This window comes from Lepisosteus oculatus, chromosome 22 (assembly GCF_040954835.1).
Source record: "Lepisosteus oculatus isolate fLepOcu1 chromosome 22, fLepOcu1.hap2, whole genome shotgun sequence".
Classification (NCBI taxonomy): domain Eukaryota; kingdom Metazoa; phylum Chordata; class Actinopteri; order Semionotiformes; family Lepisosteidae; genus Lepisosteus; species Lepisosteus oculatus.
Genome location: NC_090717.1, coordinates 8,799,157 through 8,818,567, shown reverse-complemented (window position 1 = coordinate 8,818,567; position 19,411 = coordinate 8,799,157). Strand labels below are relative to the sequence as shown.

At 36.1% G+C, this 19,411-nt stretch overlaps 1 protein-coding gene across 22 annotated transcripts in view; it reads right to left on the bottom strand.

Moving 5' to 3' along the window:
- rimbp2b (RIMS binding protein 2b) overlaps positions 1-19,411 on the bottom strand; it is a 120,088-nt gene that overhangs the window by 29,227 nt on the left and 71,450 nt on the right. For 19 of the 22 annotated variants that reach the window (XR_011182964.1, XM_015366315.2, XM_069181999.1 and 16 more), the window contains 7 exons: positions 18,664-18,768; positions 14,511-14,561; positions 11,697-11,717; positions 8,610-8,814; positions 7,763-7,911; positions 4,097-4,173; positions 288-397 (listed from right to left, as the gene is read on the bottom strand). Coding sequence is in view for 21 of the 22 variants with exons in the window: in XM_015366315.2 (XP_015221801.2) it covers positions 288-397; positions 4,097-4,173; positions 7,763-7,911; positions 8,610-8,814; positions 11,697-11,717; positions 14,511-14,561; positions 18,664-18,765 (715 nt within the window). In the remaining variant the exon portion in view is untranslated. The remainder of the gene's footprint in view (positions 1-287; positions 398-4,096; positions 4,174-7,762; positions 7,912-8,609; positions 8,815-11,696; positions 11,718-14,510; positions 14,562-18,663; positions 18,769-19,411) is intronic. The other 3 variants (XM_069182006.1, XM_069181987.1, XM_069181988.1) reach the window with 1 other exon arrangement.

The window sequence follows — 19,411 nt, the reverse complement described above, 5'->3', positions numbered from 1 at the left end:
TCCTGATGAACAAATCCTTAAACTACTGTTCAGCAATTTAATAACATGAGATAATACAGTATGTTAGTAATTAAAATTTTAGTTGTTCATTAATTTTTGCAGGTGATTAATTATTTAGCTTTTAATATCTAGGTTGGTTCTCTGTGTTACTTTTTAATTTCATGCTGTTTCTCTTTTCTTTACTATTAATAAAATACATAAATAAGGAATAAGTATTTAATACAAGAGAGGCGTGGATTAACTACAGTCAGGTACAACACAGCTGAAGTACACCTCATGTAACAGACCTTCATAGAACCCATCTTCATCCATATTTCCATAGACGTAGAGGTATTTCCCAGCAACAAGGGGGAGCTCTGCTTCAGGATTTTCATTGGGTCCATCATAGGGGTTGTAACTAAAACAGAGAAAGGAGAAAACCAGAATTAAAAAATAGGGAGCCTACAGATATCACAATAACATGGAGGAATGAGGCAAACAGAGGGCCCCATCTAAAATATGTCAGGACAAAAGGACTTACTCATACTAAGCTGGCCAGGATTGTGATGTTGTTGGTTAAAAGAATTAAAATATAATGTCAAAAGTCCATAATTACTGTGAAAACATGTTATATGTAGTTTATATGGTAGCCTCCAGAGAGTCGAGCTTCTGCTCCACCAATTAGTCCAGTTATTCACCTGCATTAATAATAATAATAATAATAATAATTACACTTATATAGCGCTTTTCTGGACACTCCACTCAAAGCGCTTTACAGGTAATGGGGTCTCCCCTCCACCACCACCAATGTGCAGCATCCACCTGGATGATGCGACGGCAGCCATAGTGCGCCAGAACGCTCACCACACATCAGCTATTAGTGGGGAGGAGAGCAGAGAGTAATGAAGCCAATTCATAGATGGGGATTATTAGGAGGCCATGATTGGTTAAGGCCAATGGGAAATTTGGCCAGGACGCCGGGGTTACACCCCTACTCTTTTCGAGAAACGCCCTGGGATTTTTAATGACCACAGAGAGTCAAGACCTCGGTTTTACGTCTCATCCGAAGGACGGCACCTGTTTACAGTATAGTGTCCCCATCACTATACTGGGGCATTAGGACCCACGTGGACCACAGGGTGAGCACCCCCTGCTGGCCCCACTAACACCTCTTCCAGCAGCAACCTTAGTTTTTCCCAGGAGGTCTCCCATCCAGGTACTGACCAGGCTCACACCTGCTTAGCTTCAGTGGGTTGCCAGTTGTGAGTTGCAGGGTGATATGGCTGCTGGCTTTGCAGCAGCCATATCATTATGCAATTGTTAACTGTCTTACTATTTCTCCACTACACTACCATCTAATTCTTTCCCAACAATTAACACAGGACACAGATATACTTAAAATATGAAATATAATGCCCTTCTCCCTTGTTCAGGTCTAGGCAATTACAGACTCATTTGTTAGTATTTAAACATCCTATGCTTGTCTGCAATGCACAAAAGACATACTCCAGATCAGAAAATAACAGACAAAACACTTAAAATATTTACATCAGAAATAATTTGTGTTTGTGTAAAAATGTCTATATGTCACATTTCTTCATGTCGGTTGCTAATTGTGTCCCTCTTCCTTTATCCAAATGCCTTAATCTGCCAAGGGTGACTCATGTGCTGATGGTGTGGGATTCAAGATTCAGGTGAGTACACGTCTTTGTTGTTTGTGTAGCCTCTGTGGTTGCGCTGTCACAATAAATCCCCTTGTCTTTACAAAGGAAGCTTGAGAACATTGTGCTCTTCAAGGTGTTGGCATGATTTTATTTCCATGCAGGAAGATACAGTTTTCTCTTGCAGTCCTAGAATTTCTCAAGGCATGCATTGTCCATTGCCAGGTTTTTCAGATTTCAAGACAAATAAACTGCAACAATAAAGGAAAATTTGCAAAGATAATGCCCAGAACATGCATTGATTATTGATGTCCTTCAATACAGTATGTGAAGCGAGATATGTATGATGATCCATTTCCCATTTGAAATGTTGTTCCAGTATGCAACATTTTAGACTTTCTAAAGCCCATGTGGAAGCTAAGACCTCAACGTCAAGCATCTCTCTCAGTTGCAATTTTCAAGTATATAACTGGGGGCTCCTATTCATCTTTTTCCAGGGCAAATCCTTCCAAGATAATACTTGAGGCATCTGTATACACCAAAGGCAGAGCTGTAATATCTAGACATTTAAGGACAGGTGCATGGATATTGATTCTTTTAGGTTGTGGAAGGTAATTGATCATTCCTCTTTCCAAGTGAGATTCTTTTTGAGTTTTATCCTTGTGGGGTTACTTATACTGTTTGTTGTCAGCAAACAGAGGAACAAAAGATACCTGTTGATCAGACCAAGAACAACCACATGCCTTTAAGATCGGCACATTTATGGATAGCCTCAACTTTGTCTGCATAAGACCAGACTATGCCACTCATGATGTCTCCCAAATATCAAACATCTGTGAGGGAAAAAGAACATTTAGCACCATTGATGGTTAGGCCTTCTTTCGTGATCTTCTGAAGGATGGATGGGTTGTGATAAAGGTGGACCACTCAGGAGGTGATGTAGATAATAATGTCATACATGCTGTAGGGCTTGTTGGTTGTTTCATGACATTCAAAGCAAGTGTGGTGTCTAGATCATGTTTAAGTGGTCTCATCCTATGGCGTGGTACCAGTTAGATTTTCCCCCTTACAAGTGTTTTAGTGTTGATTCTAATGATATAATGGATGAAAGATGGAGCCAGGGGAAATAGAAACTAGCTGTCAAAATTATACAAGGGGCAATAACAATGAACTGAGCAAAAAAAAAAAAAAGATGAATATACAAGTAAAGCAAGTAAAGAAAATAAAATTAATACTTTGGAGTGCTGCAGCAAATAGAAAGTCCTTAAAAAGGGCATCCATATAATTTAAGGAATTCATCTGGAGAATAACTGATTCATCATTAAGAAACTTTTCTGTTTTTCTTAAAAACTATATTCCTTGAGCTGACGATAAAATGTAGGAGGATTTAAATGCATTTCATGAATAAGAATTATAGTTCCCTTTGTTCTAGGGAACGGCAATTATTTTTTATTTTGAGCACAATTTGTTTTTTCATATTGGAAGCCAAGCTGAGCATCACCATCTGAGATGTACTGAAAGTATTAAAATGCATATGGGCAGCTGTGGCTTTTATTGTTTTAATAATACTGCAGAGATACATGGGAAATCATTGTTGGGGTCCTTTACCCCAGAACAACTTACGTTGTATAAAGTCTTATATACAACCACTATATACAATATATTTTGAGCAGTTGAAAGTCGCATACACTTAACACTTGCTTAGTACCATCTGCTGACCACAATTACCCAGAACACTTTTTTACTGAAGAGGCCTCCCAACTAAACAAGTGGCAATTTTAATTTAGGGCTTTTGACAGTAGTCACAATTGTACCTTCAGCCCATAACAGAACAAATTTTAGTTTTGCAAGATCAAATACAGACAGGAAACTACTGATGAACACCAGCTGTGTTCATTTAAGCTAATCTATACAGACTTCACCCGTGAATGTGGAGAGATATTGGGGGATTTATACAAAATAATATATGTATACAAACTGCCCTCCCATAACTAGGTTTCTTAGAATTCACTGCTCATGTTAATCTAAATGACAATCTCAGAAAGAGAGTTTGAAAGTTTCATAGTCAATATTAGGTTTCGATACACCTGCAGATATGGCTTATTGCTAAAACTAGGATGTGTGCAGGAGCAAATCTGCTAGAAAACTAACTTCAATAATCTTGATTTTGGGAGAGCAGAGTGCACAAGAAAAAATAAATGATATGACAAATTGCAATTTTAACTTTCCTTATTTAGCATGACGTGCAAAACAGATTACAAAATATGCTGCAGTGCAGTGCCTGATGATCTGTACTCTAGCTGAGGAACACTCTCAGATAACGCGGCACCTTCTCTATCTCTGTGGGAGAGGCAGGCGACTGCAACACCAAAGATAATAACCTTTCCAAACTGACATGTTTTCACTGATTATGAACTTACAATTACTGAGACTGAATAAATTACCAATACCCTTACCTGTATCGGGCAATACAGAGACGGACCTTTCCTGTGTACCTTGCTTTGGAAGTTGTAGAACTTAGTTCATTGTCCATCTGCATTAAAAAAAATAAAATAACTTTATCACCCATGGGTTCATATATATTTACAATCAGTTTTCTAATAACTATAGAATAGAATATTTATTTTCCCCCTATTAATCAAGGTGAGGTCTGACCTGTTAAAAATCTTCTCAACCAGTTCAGATCAGAAACAGATGAGATGTCTTTGACTAGAATTAATGGTTTAAGGTGAAAACATGAATTGTCAGGTCTCTCCTTGAGGAGTAGGGGAAAATTAAAGCTAAAACAACTTAAACAGTGTTTTGCAAATGCATTTAGTTTGAAAGTTTGAAGTATTATAACACCTTGGGTTTGTCAGATAAAAGTAATTGGTTTAAAATATTACCCAGCTACATGTGCCTGATCAACAGTTCCAAAACACCTAAAACCTGCCCATATTGATAATATTAATAGGCTACTGACAGACTCCTCTCAGGACTCGTTCAGAAGTGAGTAACACTCAGTATGGGATGGGAAAGATTCTTGTGGAAAGAGCAAACAAGGGTGTACTAGGTTTTTTTGCACATTTGCCTTACATCTCCAGGATATACAGTAAGATGCCAGATTGAAAGTAAATGGAAAAGGAGTTTGAGCATGAACTTCCCGAATTTAAGCCTTTCGTCTATGGAATCATTACCCTTTTCTGGAATTGCCCAAATAGAAATGAGTGTTTGCACAGGGCTATAACAGTAAATACTCAGTAAGTAATACTGAGACCTTACCTGAGCCACTGCTTTTTAGAAAACTAGAAATACACATGTGGAGTTTAGAAACTTAACCATGATCTTTTTTATCCTATGCAAACTCAAATTCCTAAAATAGTTTTTGAAAGAACACTAATTTTTATTGTACGATATTCCAGAGTTAACTGTAGAACCCTGTGAATGCTGTGATGCTCACTATGCTTAGCAAATCAGTTACTGAGACAAAGATGAACCTGTTCATGTATTAGCTCAACAACACAGCTAAAAGCGGTCATCAGTCACAGACCTAGATAAGAGTGTGAAGGATACTAAGGAAAGTCACTCAAGATTATTGACATATTTGCACCCTGTAAATATGAATGTCTGATATGAATATAAGGCTCAATAACAACATGAAAAATGGTCTGACAATCTGATAGCTGAAAGACAAAGCTGCATCTATAATTTGTTTATATTGATTTGCATGAAAGCAAAGCACACATTTCTAAAACAATCTTTTGTATCACATTTTTATCTATCCATCCACCTGAATTGCACCACTAAGCAATTTCATGAGGAAATCATATCCGTCTTCTTATCTAGAGAAATAGCACTACATCTAGTATTTAAAGATAAATGGACCACCACAAGGGAATGGAATGGTTCCTGAATTAATAGCTGAAATTTAACACTTTGCAGGGATTTATTACAAAAGAACTACAAAATCTTGCAGTAATTTTACTGACAGAAGTGATATGATGTGAATCTTCTGCATAAGGGAGTTTAAAATATTGAAACCTTTTGAGATCTATTACATTAGGGGGGCAATAATTTAAATAAGTGCATATACACAGACAACAACGGGCACAAATCATATTTAACTCTTTATACCCCTTTCATTATGTGAGGTATAAACTGGGAAACACCTGTGCTTCAGGAAGAAATGTTGAATCTGTACTTAAAAGCAAACCATTTTAAGATACTCTGGGTCTTGAATTAATACCCATTTGGCCTTGGCAAACTTTTGCTCATCTGTTAATAAAAGTAGTGTAAAGGATGATGATTACTGCCTGATATAAAACCTGCAGAACTGGGTCTCTTGGTCTCCTATGCAATAGCCTTCTTCTATAGCCTGGTTTATACAGTATATAGTAAAACAGCTTGACATACCTAAAGTAACATTTTTTGTTGTTGTTGTTGTTGTTTATTTTAACAATCTGTAAATCAGTTAACAATCTGTAAACACATGGACCAAACAATATGAACTTATGACATGCCATGGTCCTGTGTTAAAAATGTGTTTTGAGAATCTGAAACACGCTACCCAGTTATGTTGTTAATTAAATTGTTGAAGCAGTCAAGAAACAGCTAGATGAGATATGAAATCCCTGGATCAATTGTCTGTTAACTACCAAATGAGCTACATGAATTGAGTGGCCTCTTTTCATTTGAAACCTTTGTTATGAAAAGTGACAGAGTGCTGAGAATTAATTGTTGCTTAGCAACAAGTCTAAAGACACTATAAAAAGAACACATGCATTGGTGTGTTAGTGGAGTAGAAGGAACAAGTACAGTAAGTTTGGTCTTTTTTGGGGGGGCTCTCTTCAAGATTTTTTTGAAGTGATGATTTAGTATCTTTCTGGGTTTGAAGGAATGTATGAAATCTACACTGACGTGTTAAATTCAAAACCCTCAAAGACATTGACAAAGTCAACACAAATTCCTCAAGATTAACAGTGAAACAGTAACCGCAGACTGAAGGTAGAAATCAGCAAGTGTTGTGGGAGACTGGATCAATCCAGCATGCCAAATATTTGAAAGCAATAACCGGACCTTATTTAAAAACCAGCTGGATGAGATCCCTGAATCGATCACCTATTAGAAACCAAACAAGCTAGATGGAACACTGATATCTTACATATTACATTAACAATGTTTAGAAAAGATGGTACAGTACAAGTAACTGTGAAAGACAGCTTCACACACCCTAGGAGCCATATAGCTTGCGCTCCACCCCTGGGAGATTTGTGAAACACCAAATTCAGTCTGCATTTTGCCTCTCAGCAGTAGCTGCAATGACTGCTATACTGGCCAGTACTCAGGAGATTTACTTCATGCCTTCCTCCAACCTAAACATTCCACAAAAAGCACTTGAAGAGTGTGACTCCCCAAGGTTTTGATAGCTTACAAGGTAAAAGAAAGGAAGACCAGCAAGGGGGGAGGGATAAAACTGTCTCGCCTGCTTGCATGATGATTGCCAAGCTGTAGACTTTATTTTATGCGTATAAATCAGGCACAGTTGCATACAATAAAGATTGGATCAGGGAGATACTTGCCAAGAACAATGTGTTCCGGCAACACTATCTAAATATTATTTATTAGCAGAATGAGTTAACAGGGAAATTTTATAAAAGCTAAAGAGAATGTCAACTCTTTCACAGAGGACTCGCAGTAAGAATTTAGAGTAGGTTGTTCTTCATATTGAGCATATTTGGCAGAATTTTCTCTCTCATACAATATGCAATAAAAATGCACATTTGGTGTCTTGACATGATACAAAGGTTTAGCTCATTACACAAATGCACATATTTATACCCTGGATAAATGCAAATATTCCCTCCCCCTGGATTTGCTACTTGTACAAAATAAAATATTTTAAGGGCATGAACTTCTGATGAAAGCTTTGTGAAATTTCAACTACCAGTAATTCAGTTTCACTGTTTTAATTTTTATATAGCCCGTACCTCCATCCTTCATTTTTCTAACTGCTTCAACCAGTTCAGGGTCATGGGGGAAGTCTGTGCCGTCTCCTTGCATTTTAGCAAATGATGGATTCAAAAAGCTTAAGCAAAAGCTAAATTGTATTAAAGATGAGATTATAAGTTTATAAAACAACTGACCTCTGCCAAAAATGCACGATGGGGGCTACTAGTCCGAGTCCTGGTGAGGAATGTTGGCTTCACAGACAGGAGTTCAGGTTTGTCTCCAGATATCTGGATAGGTTGAATAAATTCGGATATTATGTTTCTGTTTGCAGGACTCTCATTGCCTAGAAAAGAAGAAAAATACACTAAAAATTACACAGTTTTCTTTTAAACAATATTGCAGTAATATACAGAACCAAATCTAATTTATCCCCGTTTAAATGTATTCAAAAATGTTTACAACTTAAGTACTTCTCTCTCTCATCTTGTTGCTACTGTATAACTGCTATTGTATGACCCAACTGTGTTTTTTAAAACATGTACTTTCTGAAATACCCATACACTGTATCTCTGATAAATTCTAATCTTTGAAAATAAGTTTTTAATCTTGGAGATCACTTCTTCAGCTGGATCTAAGATATTGTTTCTACTGTAAAAAAGGAAACAAAAGTGATGTTAATGCTACTGAATACAAAAAAAAAATCATGAGGCAGCAAATCTTAATTAAATTATACCAGTTTATCTGCCCTGTACCAGTTGTGAAGCGAGTACAAGAGAGTTTCCGCTCGCAGTGTTCATTAAGGTCAGTGTTTTCACAAGAACAAATTAGCTCTGTAGTATTTATGGAAAAAAACGGTCTTGAAACAATTATTCTGTATTACCAATGGCATGATATCTAGAAAGACAATGACCAGTACATCTTTTCTTTCACCACAATTAATTAATTAATTAATTTTTGTTGCACTTTTTCCGTTTTTAAACCTCATTGGGTTAGAGTTGATCTGCGTTATTGCCTTGTGACACAGAAGGTAAGTTCCCTCACCTTTCCCAATTGGGGTGGCTAGTCCATTGAGGAGCTGGGACAGTGATTTGGTGGGAGTCCCAGGAGTATCACACACTGCTAAAGGGTTAGTGCTGAATAAATCAAACGTCCCAGCTTGCAGGCGAAATTTCTCGAGCTCTTTTGATAGAAGATTGAACTGCTCACTCTGTGACCGGCATTTCTCCTCCAACTCTCGAACCTTGGCCTACCATACACACAGACACAAAATGTTTGTAAAGCATTTGAGAGCACAGGCTGTGATTGACCATATCCTGCCACACTGCGTGTAGAATGGACCACCAAGAGGGACAAATCTATTGCTGCTGATCAGACTTACACAGCTTATCCTTTGACTCATCCTCTTCTAACTGGCAGATGTAAACCCATATTGTAAAAATTAAAGAAGGAACTAACTTATATAAAGGATTATAAATAGTAAGTATATTTTATTGCTCATATGTGATGTCAATTCATGATATGTTAAACAAAATCATCCTACAGCTGCCTGTCTCATAAGGTATAATAAGAAGTAGAATTCTTCCAACTCAGTTTTTTATTCTGAAATAATTTCTATAGGTTTCATAGTAGACATTACTTGGCTATCATATCTGTGATGGATGACTCAGATCAATTGTTGCCTAGCTGCATACAAAGCAATATATTTAAAGTGTTTGAAGTGGATTATTGTTAAGATGCTGCTGCTCAATGCTTTGTGCAGAATGCCTCTTGTTGACATGCTAATAATGTAACTAATTCCATATCACAGACAATTCCTAGCCCTTCACGAGTACAAAACTGAGGTTCCTGTAATTGCATATTATTGTTTTTTTTTCATTGTACAGCATCACAAATACAAAAACCTACGGTAATGGTCATAATCTGGAAAAAGTCATAGATAACTTAGTAGTTCAAGGTCACTACTTCATCTCTAAGGAGGAAAAAAAGGGCCTTTTTTCAAGGATGCATTAGTTTTAATATTCCAAAGCATGATGTATTCAACAAGATGAGTACTATTAATTTTGTTTTCCACTTATCTTCCTGCTGACACTTCTACTTTGACGAAAGGTTAAGGGTTGTGGGAATATGGAACAAGCTCCCAAGCCAGGTTACCCTGGCTTCTTTCAAGACACAGCTGGTTGAGATCCAGGAATCTACCTACTAACTTCTAAATGGGCTAGATAGGCCAAATGCCTCCTCTGGTTTGCAACCTTTGCTACAGAATATTCTGATGAAAGTTGGTCATCACCATTTAGTTTGTGGGTATTATAAAATTTTTGGAAGTATGGCAATGAATAGAAAAGCAATGATCAGTCCCTGACATGAAAAACTCATAAAACAGAAATCAAATAAGATTCAATTTTATCATAGGTTATTTTAGTGATGGGACATACTGTACAGGTAGCTCCACTGCCGCCTATCTAGATGATATGTATATTGTTTTGTATATACCTTTTGTGTATACTGATCAAACAATAGAAAATCTCATCAGCACACTTTATGAGATTTCACACATGTTTAGAGTGCGGACAGATTCTCCCAGATTGACTATTTCCTCTGTCCTGCACATTGTATTCACCAAATGGTTTGCTCCATTTAAGGAGAAAAACTATAATTTTTTCAAGAGACACTGCTGCTCTTTGAACATGCAACTAAAATCAGGGATGTAACTTTTTGGGAACTGGTAAAGGTTTTTTCCATGGAGGAAAAGAAAAGAGACACAACATTTCGGTTGTAGAGATGTGACTGAAGTATGAGGTTGGCTGATATGACTTTTTAGATCACTCCATAATTAAATGGTATCATAAAATAGCTGTGTTGGTGAATTATATATTTCAGTGTATATTTCAGAATATACACTATCTTACATAATGATCTTGTAAATACATGCAGAATTCATGCAAAACTGTAAAGAAGCACAAATAAACAGAGATATTCATCTATTTTCAATACAGGAATGCTTAAGTACAGGGGTTCTGGTCGGGACCACATAGATACTGGTTCTTGCTCCTGCTGAGCTCTCACTTACTGTACACAACTGGAGCCTTAATTGACTTAATAACAGAATGGTTTTGAACTTCCGACTGCTTTTAGCTCATGTTGAAAGTTGCATTTTGCATTTCTTGAGTGGAATAAAAACCCAATCTTTTCAGTGGTGAAAAAAGTTGCCAATAATTCCAGTCAAGAAACTTGTTATTTCAATTAAGGCTTCTATTAGGCAACTGAGCTCAGCTGTAATGGAAACCAGCAGGTGTGTTGTCTCGAAGGGGCCTTCCTTCAGTGCTGTTTTGGAAGTCTTAATGGAGTATAGTTTGTAGTTAGAGTAAATGTCTCTCTATCACTCAGTAAATTAATACAGGATAGCTATTAGCTGTGGATCCTTCAGATCAGATTTTAAAACTCAGTAACTTCATCTGCACTAGTGATTCAGCAATATAAAGTCAGTCCACACAGGTCTACAGCTAAGAAGAATTGCAAACACACACTGTAGTACATGTCCAAGAACTGAATATTCCTATTTTCTCAGTTTTCTTTAAATTTACCCATGAGGATGCTTCAATCAGAAAATATTTCTGCAATTATTAGAAATAGCTGGTAGGCTAAACAATTGTGGAATGGGTAACATGTCTTTGTGACCAGAATCAACATTGTACTTGGGTTCTACTATTTAAAGATTGCATATGAAATGTATCTCTTTTGACCTTTGGCATCTGTTCAGTTCTTGAATCATGCAAAATTAGAAAAGAATGTCTGGAGCACTGCAACCCCCAAATTAATTTAGCCATCACTGTTTTTCTCAAGAAAATGCAGTAAATTTAAATAGGCATCTTTTTAAGGTTAAGATTATAGTAGAATAAATATTATTTTTATATTTCTAATTATCAACAATTCATACAGTTCCTAAAATGTTATGATTATCAAAACAATTTAAATGCATAATAGCATGATTACAGATTGATAGTGGATAGATAATAGTTAAATAGAATATAAATTAAATATAATTAAAGCTCAAATTAAACTGGGGGACAATTGTCATTTTCATAATAATAATAGTTGAAGAATGTTAAGCAACAAACAATTCTGAAATACCTGCATGCTGTCCAAGGTGTTCTGTATGTGAAAAAATAAACATACCAATAACACAGTGACAAAAGAAAAAGATACCACAAATAATGTCACATAATGCACAGTAAGGCTATTGAATATTAACATAATAAGAAAAGATAAAGAATTCCATTTCACATCATGCAAAACAATCAATAACACAATATGATACACAAATCAACTTCACATATAAATAGAAACGTAATGTAACTTAAGTGCAAAACAAATAGCATTATGACCTACTGTTACATCCTGCAAAAAAATGTTAAGTGAAAACAAAAGAATATAGTACATCTATTTTACATCTGCGGTTTTTTCTTTAATGCTGGTAATATCCGATAGCTTTGCTTCTAGAAAAGCTGCCCTGTATTTGCTTTCAATCCATAAAAATATTTAGACAAGAACAAATACAAGTTATACTTATTTCCTGCAGATTTTCTGTCACAACCTAGCCATTGTGACTTGCAAGCACTCTTCTATTAAAAAAAACCCTATTTGTAAAGTTGATTAAAAGAGGAAAGCAGGTATCAACTGACGAGTGATTCCAAAAATGGACATTCAAATACAGTGGAATACAGCTACTGTACATAAATTATATTTTTATGGAGGTTTCTATTCATTTTTTTAGAAACCTAAAGGGCCTGGTAGGTTATACAAAATAGCCAAAATGCTTAGATTTGGAATATGGTACCACTCAGCTACATAATCAGATTGATAGTTACCCATAACCTACAGTATGAAGACTGCTTGCTTTTAATACACATGCTAACTTTGAAGAATGTTCCTTCTAAGACATGATCTACAGTATATACGTACAGGTATGACCTGACATAGACCAGAGTATTCCACATGCATTTCAAAAAAGTAAAAAAAAGAAACATGATCTAGCACTTTCTTACTATAACACAAAATGCAGTTAAAACCGGTAAGACTTTGTAAATACTTGGAAATCAGACCTCCTCCTCACCACCAACTTCAATCTACCTCTCATCATAAAGCAAGTACGTTTCCTCTGAATTAATCCCATTCGGCCAGAGACTTGCTTAATTGATTTTTTTTTCCAATCAGTTAATGGGCTTAACAAATGTATGGACGTTAGCGGCGTTTGAAAGTTTCACTTTGTATTTCATTTCAGTGGAGATATCTTCAGCATAAAAGATCCCATTTTTATGTGAATTGATATGATTTAAATGATATTAGGAATGCATCACACAATGAAACAATCAAAATCAGAGATGAACACAGGCGATATCTGTTTCAGAAATACAGTTTATTGATTTAATGCTGGCAACATTAGAAAAACCATTCTTTCTTGCCTGGTATTTTTTTTAAATTAAAGTGAGATTAATACCCTGCCTTTGGGAACACTGTTTTGGAGAACTCCTCCATAACCTACCACATATAAGAATTCAAAAATAACCCCAAGAAGTGAAGCATATGAAAGCTTCATTAACACTTGAAATGGACTTATTGACAAACTTTTGACTTTAACTACCTTGGCTGGATGGGATGTTGAGAAATGCAACCGGGAAGGAAAGTCCCAAGTATGTACATTACGTGTACTGTACATGAACCAACTAATGGAAACTGAGGTTTTTTCTCCTTCCTAAATGTATGGTCTGAGCTCCATTAAGTAAAACGTGTGCTGAATGCTGTGTTACGAAATAATATTGTGTCCTCAAATGGGTTAATCATCTAACTCGCCTACCATATGTATACTGAGAGCCATTGCGAAAGAAAATGTGAACTGAAACTATTTTTTTTAACAGCTAAATCAAACTATACAAGCAAAGCTAGAAAAACACAATGATTACTTCGATGTAACTATAATGTTAATAATAATGAAAAATAAAAATAAAAATATACCAGGTCCATGTAATATCTAAAACCTGTCATTTGCCAACTGTTTTGACCAAATATTCCTCCAATGTTAAACCTCAAAGAACTGAAAAGCAAATTTACCATCATTTGGACTATGGCTGGAAAATATTATTTTATATCCTAAAAGTTATATTTTTGCTGAGATTAAGGACAGAATTGAAAAGGCATTGAGATCAGAGTAGGGGTTTGGACTGAGCTAGGGTTAGGGTTATGAAAACTATAAGGCTGTGAGGAAAAAAAAAACTGGTGTTAGGGTTGTGTACCCAATGGTTCAAATAAGAGCATGTGAGGACTAGACTAACATTAGCTTTATTATGTGCTCATATTGAGATGGCTCTGGTTCTTCATAGGTCTAGAACTATACAGTATGTGTACATTTTACTTATCCAAAGAAAAATTCAATGATGAAACACAAATGACAACATATTAAAGCAATGCTAGAAAAATGCAATAACTGCTTCAACAGAACTCGCGTTGTAACCCTAGCAATGTCTTAAATACCCCAGATACAAAATGTGTGAACACTTAACTGTAAATTATTCTACTTTTGACTCTACTATTGTTCAGGAAATTTGCCATCATTTAGAATATATATGGATGCTTGGAGAATATTGGTCAAGCTATCCAAAGAATAAAATGTTTTAAATCAGTTCTAACAACCTTTCGGAAGATTGCCCAGTTTATTGTTTTTTTTTAATTATTTTATTCCCAAACTTTTGGAGAGAAGAATTTCTTGCTTATGGTGCTCAGCTATTAAAAAAAAAACATCTTACTAATAATGCAGAACTCCACAATTAACAAAGCTGTATTCACATCACTTCCACATCTCATCCTACATGCCACAGTACATTCAAATCAATTTCTAACAAATCAATTTAAAAACGAGAAAAAACAAAGACAAAAATACCTTTTGCTTACCTCTAACAGTTGTACTGCTCCTTCATGCTCCTTCTTAGCTTCAACCTGAGCCTTTACCAATTAAAGAAAAGAAAAAACAAGAGGTGTCAAACTTAGGTGTAGAAAAGGCAGTGTTTCTGTCAGACACTTTTTATAGGGATAGGAAAGATCCAGTCAGGACCATCAAAAAGTTCTTGAGTGTGTACACCTTTAAAAACAATGTTTTCCTTCCAGTGATTTCCTTCAATTGATTTAAAAAAATATATCAACACAACACAGAGCTACTAAAAACACACAGGAGACACTTTTTATAAATGTCAGCAACAATGAGCTTTCAGGTAGGGTCCCCTGTTCGCACACGTATATAATCACTGGAGAAAGACAAAGTGATTGTGCATGATAGTGTTGTTCTGATGTTATTACTCTGATTTAACAGGCTCGTTATTAGAGAGTTTTCAGTGTAGTAAATACATTTTATTATGTGCCATTTCTTTGCTGAAACCTTCTGATTCTCTTAACAATTATCCATAAAATGTGCTCCAGTTTCCTCACACAGTCCAAAGACATACTGGTAAGTAAATTAGCTTCTGGGAAAACTGACTGTGGTGTGATTGTGTCTGTTCATGTGCTCTGTGATGAACTGCTGTCCCATCCAGGGTGTATCCTGCCTTGGGTCTGCTGTTTGCTGGGATAGGCTCCAGCTCCCCCGTAATCTTATATTGGATAAAGTGGTTAGAAAATGGATGGTTGAGCATTAGAAGTGAAAATAACTACTTATTAATAGGATCTCATTAGTGGTAGACACAATACTGTTGACAGTACGCCAGACAGATAATACATTGTATGAGGTTTTAGATATTAGCTAACTGATGCTGCTGAGTGTTTAAGATCTACATTTGGATGGAATTTTTCTTGATTAAAATGGAAGTGAATATGGCCGAAGAAAGACTAAACCTAACCAAGAAGCGAATATTTAAAAAATATCTATGATAAGGTATGTAAACTGTCACTATTGAGCATCAAAAGACACCTAGTTATGACACCAACTCAGTTATGCTTATGTGCTTTTAGAAAACTAAAGTGGACAGATTTTGATTAAGTAATTCTGACATTTTGATTAACTGAGTGATGCTGTCTGTTGTAATGGCACTAAATCACCTCATTCGTAAGGGAGCTGACTGGGTGCTGGTGATTGTCATTTAACCCATTGAATGACATGTCTGGTGAAAATCAGGGAAGAAAAGTTCCTTCGACCGTACTTGGTCCACTTCATACGGGCTCATCCTCATGAGACAGCATTCTAGCAGGACAATGCATGTCCTTGTATGTCTTATAATGCTTTATCATACTTTTCTTGCAAGATAAGAATGCAACAGCTATGCCTTCAATGCCCTGCTTGCCATATGTGAGCACCTGTGGTATGGGCGGGGATGATATGTTGCATCTAGGGTAAAGAGAGGAGTTAAAAGTCACAAGCATGTCCACGATCTACACAAGGAATCTCACAAATCTGCATCTGCAACCTGGTTCAAAGCACGTGTCACAGATGTACAGCTTTCATTGCTTTCAACTATGGTCACCCATGACACTAGCCTGTGACTTTAGCTGTAGATTCACTCTGAGTAACATGCCAATGCAACTGCCACAATACATATTTTCACAGTAATTACCTTGTTGATTTCTGTGATGCTCAGTTTATGAATTCAGAGAATTTTTGATTTTCTAAAAGAGATCTCTAGATTATACTTGGAAAACTGTCCATTTATGAAGAAGGCGTGGAAGGCCAGTTAGGGCAATGAAGTTAGTCAGCTGAGACCCATGATTGCAGATGCATGAAATCACAGACAATAAGAGTAAAGAAGTGAGAAGAAGGCTTTCTGTATCTTCAGTACCTAATCATTGATCCTATAAATTTATAAGAATAGAATCCACAACATTCAGTTTTTAAAACAACTAATACTGAAAAAGTCATTCAGCTGCCATGTGTTTAGGTTTCATTACCTTCAGTTAATAGAGCCACACTCAAAACTAATATCATTGCATCCAGGGAGAGTTGGTTGCACTTCTTTGATAACTGTAACAAATGTTACAAATACATTTTTGCTACATCAGACAAGTTCTTTAATATTGCTGGTGTCTTTGCAGGATTTTACACTGCGATAATAAGCTCATTTGCTTTGTCTACCTATTGAACTTTTAATTAAGTTAAAAAATAAAGATAATCATATTTAAACTAAACAGACAAATGTTCATACTGGTATTACTTAAATGTAATATTATTTATATATTTATAATTTATGTTTCAGATGAAAGAAACAAAATACTTCTGCTAATTTCTCTTTCACGACTCTTACAAATGTTGATTCATTTAATGACGCCAGCATTAAGAGTGTACTTAGGTAGTTTGTTTTAAATATAGAACATGTTATTAAAATTAAGCCACTGTTTCACTAGAGAAAACAAGAAAACTATTTAATCACATCGTGCCCTTTCTGTACTGCCAGTTACAAGGAATGTGTTATAATAACCACATTATGCTGGGCTTAAGAAATGTTTTGGATACATGAATAGTACTCTGTGGCGTATTAATCCACTTTAATTAGGGGTTTTGAAGAAGAGATGGGAATATCACAGACTAAAAAATCTTTTCTGCGCAGATGATACATTTTCTTCTGTGCAGTAAAAATCTGTTTTAAAGGTGATTGGGAATAATAATATGGAACAACAATTAGAGTTATTTCTCTAAATTATCGGCATAATAAAACAGAAAGTGCTCTTCTACTTCAATTTGAAGGCTCATTAGAGTAGATTGACTTCAAGTGCAGGGAGGAGGACCATTACTAAACTCTGCCTTTGTCACAGATTAATCAGTGAGATTGTGGATTCATGGTGATTGCTGTACCCTGTAGTTTTGTCACCCCCATCTCTTCTCAATCCATTTCATTTCCATTTTCCTGATTTGTTTTTGGACTATATTGGGGCAGTCATTCAAAAAGCCCAGTCAACTCTGGACAGGTGCATGAGATAAGTATAAACCACTAGGTGACCTAGGAAAATTCAGATTCAAGTGTTCTCCTGTTCTACTGCAGGAGCACATGAACTTGACAGGAGAAGGATCATGTTTGTGATGTCTTTGCCTGGGTTTATTGTGTCAGGATGGAGGAGAAGCAATGGTTCTTTAGTGAAGTTTGTGTATGGAACAAATCACTAAGGAATATTTTTTTAAAACGGTTGGAAATCAGAAGGCTCCTGGGGACATGGCTTCTCAGGTTTCTCAGACCAACAATCTGCCAGCTACCATTGTTAATTTGCAATTGTTACCTGTTTTGTGTTACATTCTTGTACTTTATGGTCTCACGGAAAATCTGATGCTACTGCACAATATTTAATCACGACTGAAAACTGAGGTACAAAACAAGCAGCCTTTCTGTATTATTAATGGGTGTTTAATACTGCATTTGCAGAGAATTCAACTTTATTACCTAAAATACAACACAATTTACTTCCTTTTATTTGATATGACTCCTAACATCTGTCAAGAAAAATGCTGTTCCACATGACTTAGGTAACATCTGCCATATTTCTAATTTTATAAAACCACAGCACAAGTGATTAAACTGTCCCCCTTCCCCTGAAGAAAAAGCAAGCAAAATGTAACAAGGTATTATTGATGCAAATAAAGATTAACTCCTTCTACCCATGAATAACACTTGATGGGGGTTGTATGAATATCAGATGATATTCTTTCTTATCAGATCTCCCATCTTGGGAAATACTTGTTCTTTTTTTTATAGATATTGCTTATGCTTTCTGTGGTGCATCCACACTTTATTTCTTGATAGAACAGACATATTTGAAGGCTTTCAAGTACAGTACCATTCTTATATCTTATTCGTACACTGGCCTTTGAGTGATTAGACAACAGAAGAAGATTCCAAAACATTTCGAGATATAATTATTTTATACAAGCATGTATCCAAATCTTGATCCGGGTGCGATGACATCTTTTCATGGGCTTTTGCCTTTTGTTTTCTAATATTCTTCATTGAATGCACTGCAAATAAGAAATGCTCAAAGTTGAAATTTGGCTGAGACGGTGTTACTAATGTGTCGCAGTAGGAGCCCAGAGTGCATTCCTAATTGTCCCTTTTGTATTCCACAGAGTCTACCTTACCTTCTGCAGAAGGTCGATCTCCTGCTGCTTAGCATTGAGAACTGCCAAAGCATGCTCATGCTCCAACTCCAGCTGTTGCCGCCGCTCGGCAGCCTCGCGCATATGCTGCAATGAATCAATACATAGAAATAAACATATTAGAAACAGCAGCACCTCAGCCTGCCAGAGAAGTGCGCAACTCTGGTCCTGTTAAGTTGTAACAGCTCCAGATGTTTTCGTGAACCATGCACTAGTAAGAAGCGTGCAGCACATTGGAGGCTCTTGCCGAGTATCTTTTGCTAGTGATCTTTGGGCCAGAAATCTCGGACCAAATTATGAAAGAGGACTGGAGACATGCTGCATTCATAAAGCGTTCAGCACCCTGAAAACATTGCTATCCGGTTTCTTTTATAACCGTCTCTTAGACATGTAATTGATGAGCTTCAATGGGAATGTTAATTTGAGTATCTGGAAAACCACTAGGAAATAAAACAGTATTAAGTCATTCAAACTATGCATCATTTTTTTTTCCTGCTAGAGCCCTTTGGTGTAAACTCTCCAGTGTGCTTCATTGTTTGTTGGTTATTGTCTGCGATCCTTTGTAATAACTGGTGAATAATAAATGCGGGTTTAATCCAAGACTACGATGGGCAAAATGAGTAATGCATGATTTTATAGGGTAAAGAAAACAATGGAATGAAAAAAAGTTCTTAACTCTGCAAAATGTTTCCACGGATTGATGAGTTTATTGACAGTGATACTTCTGTCA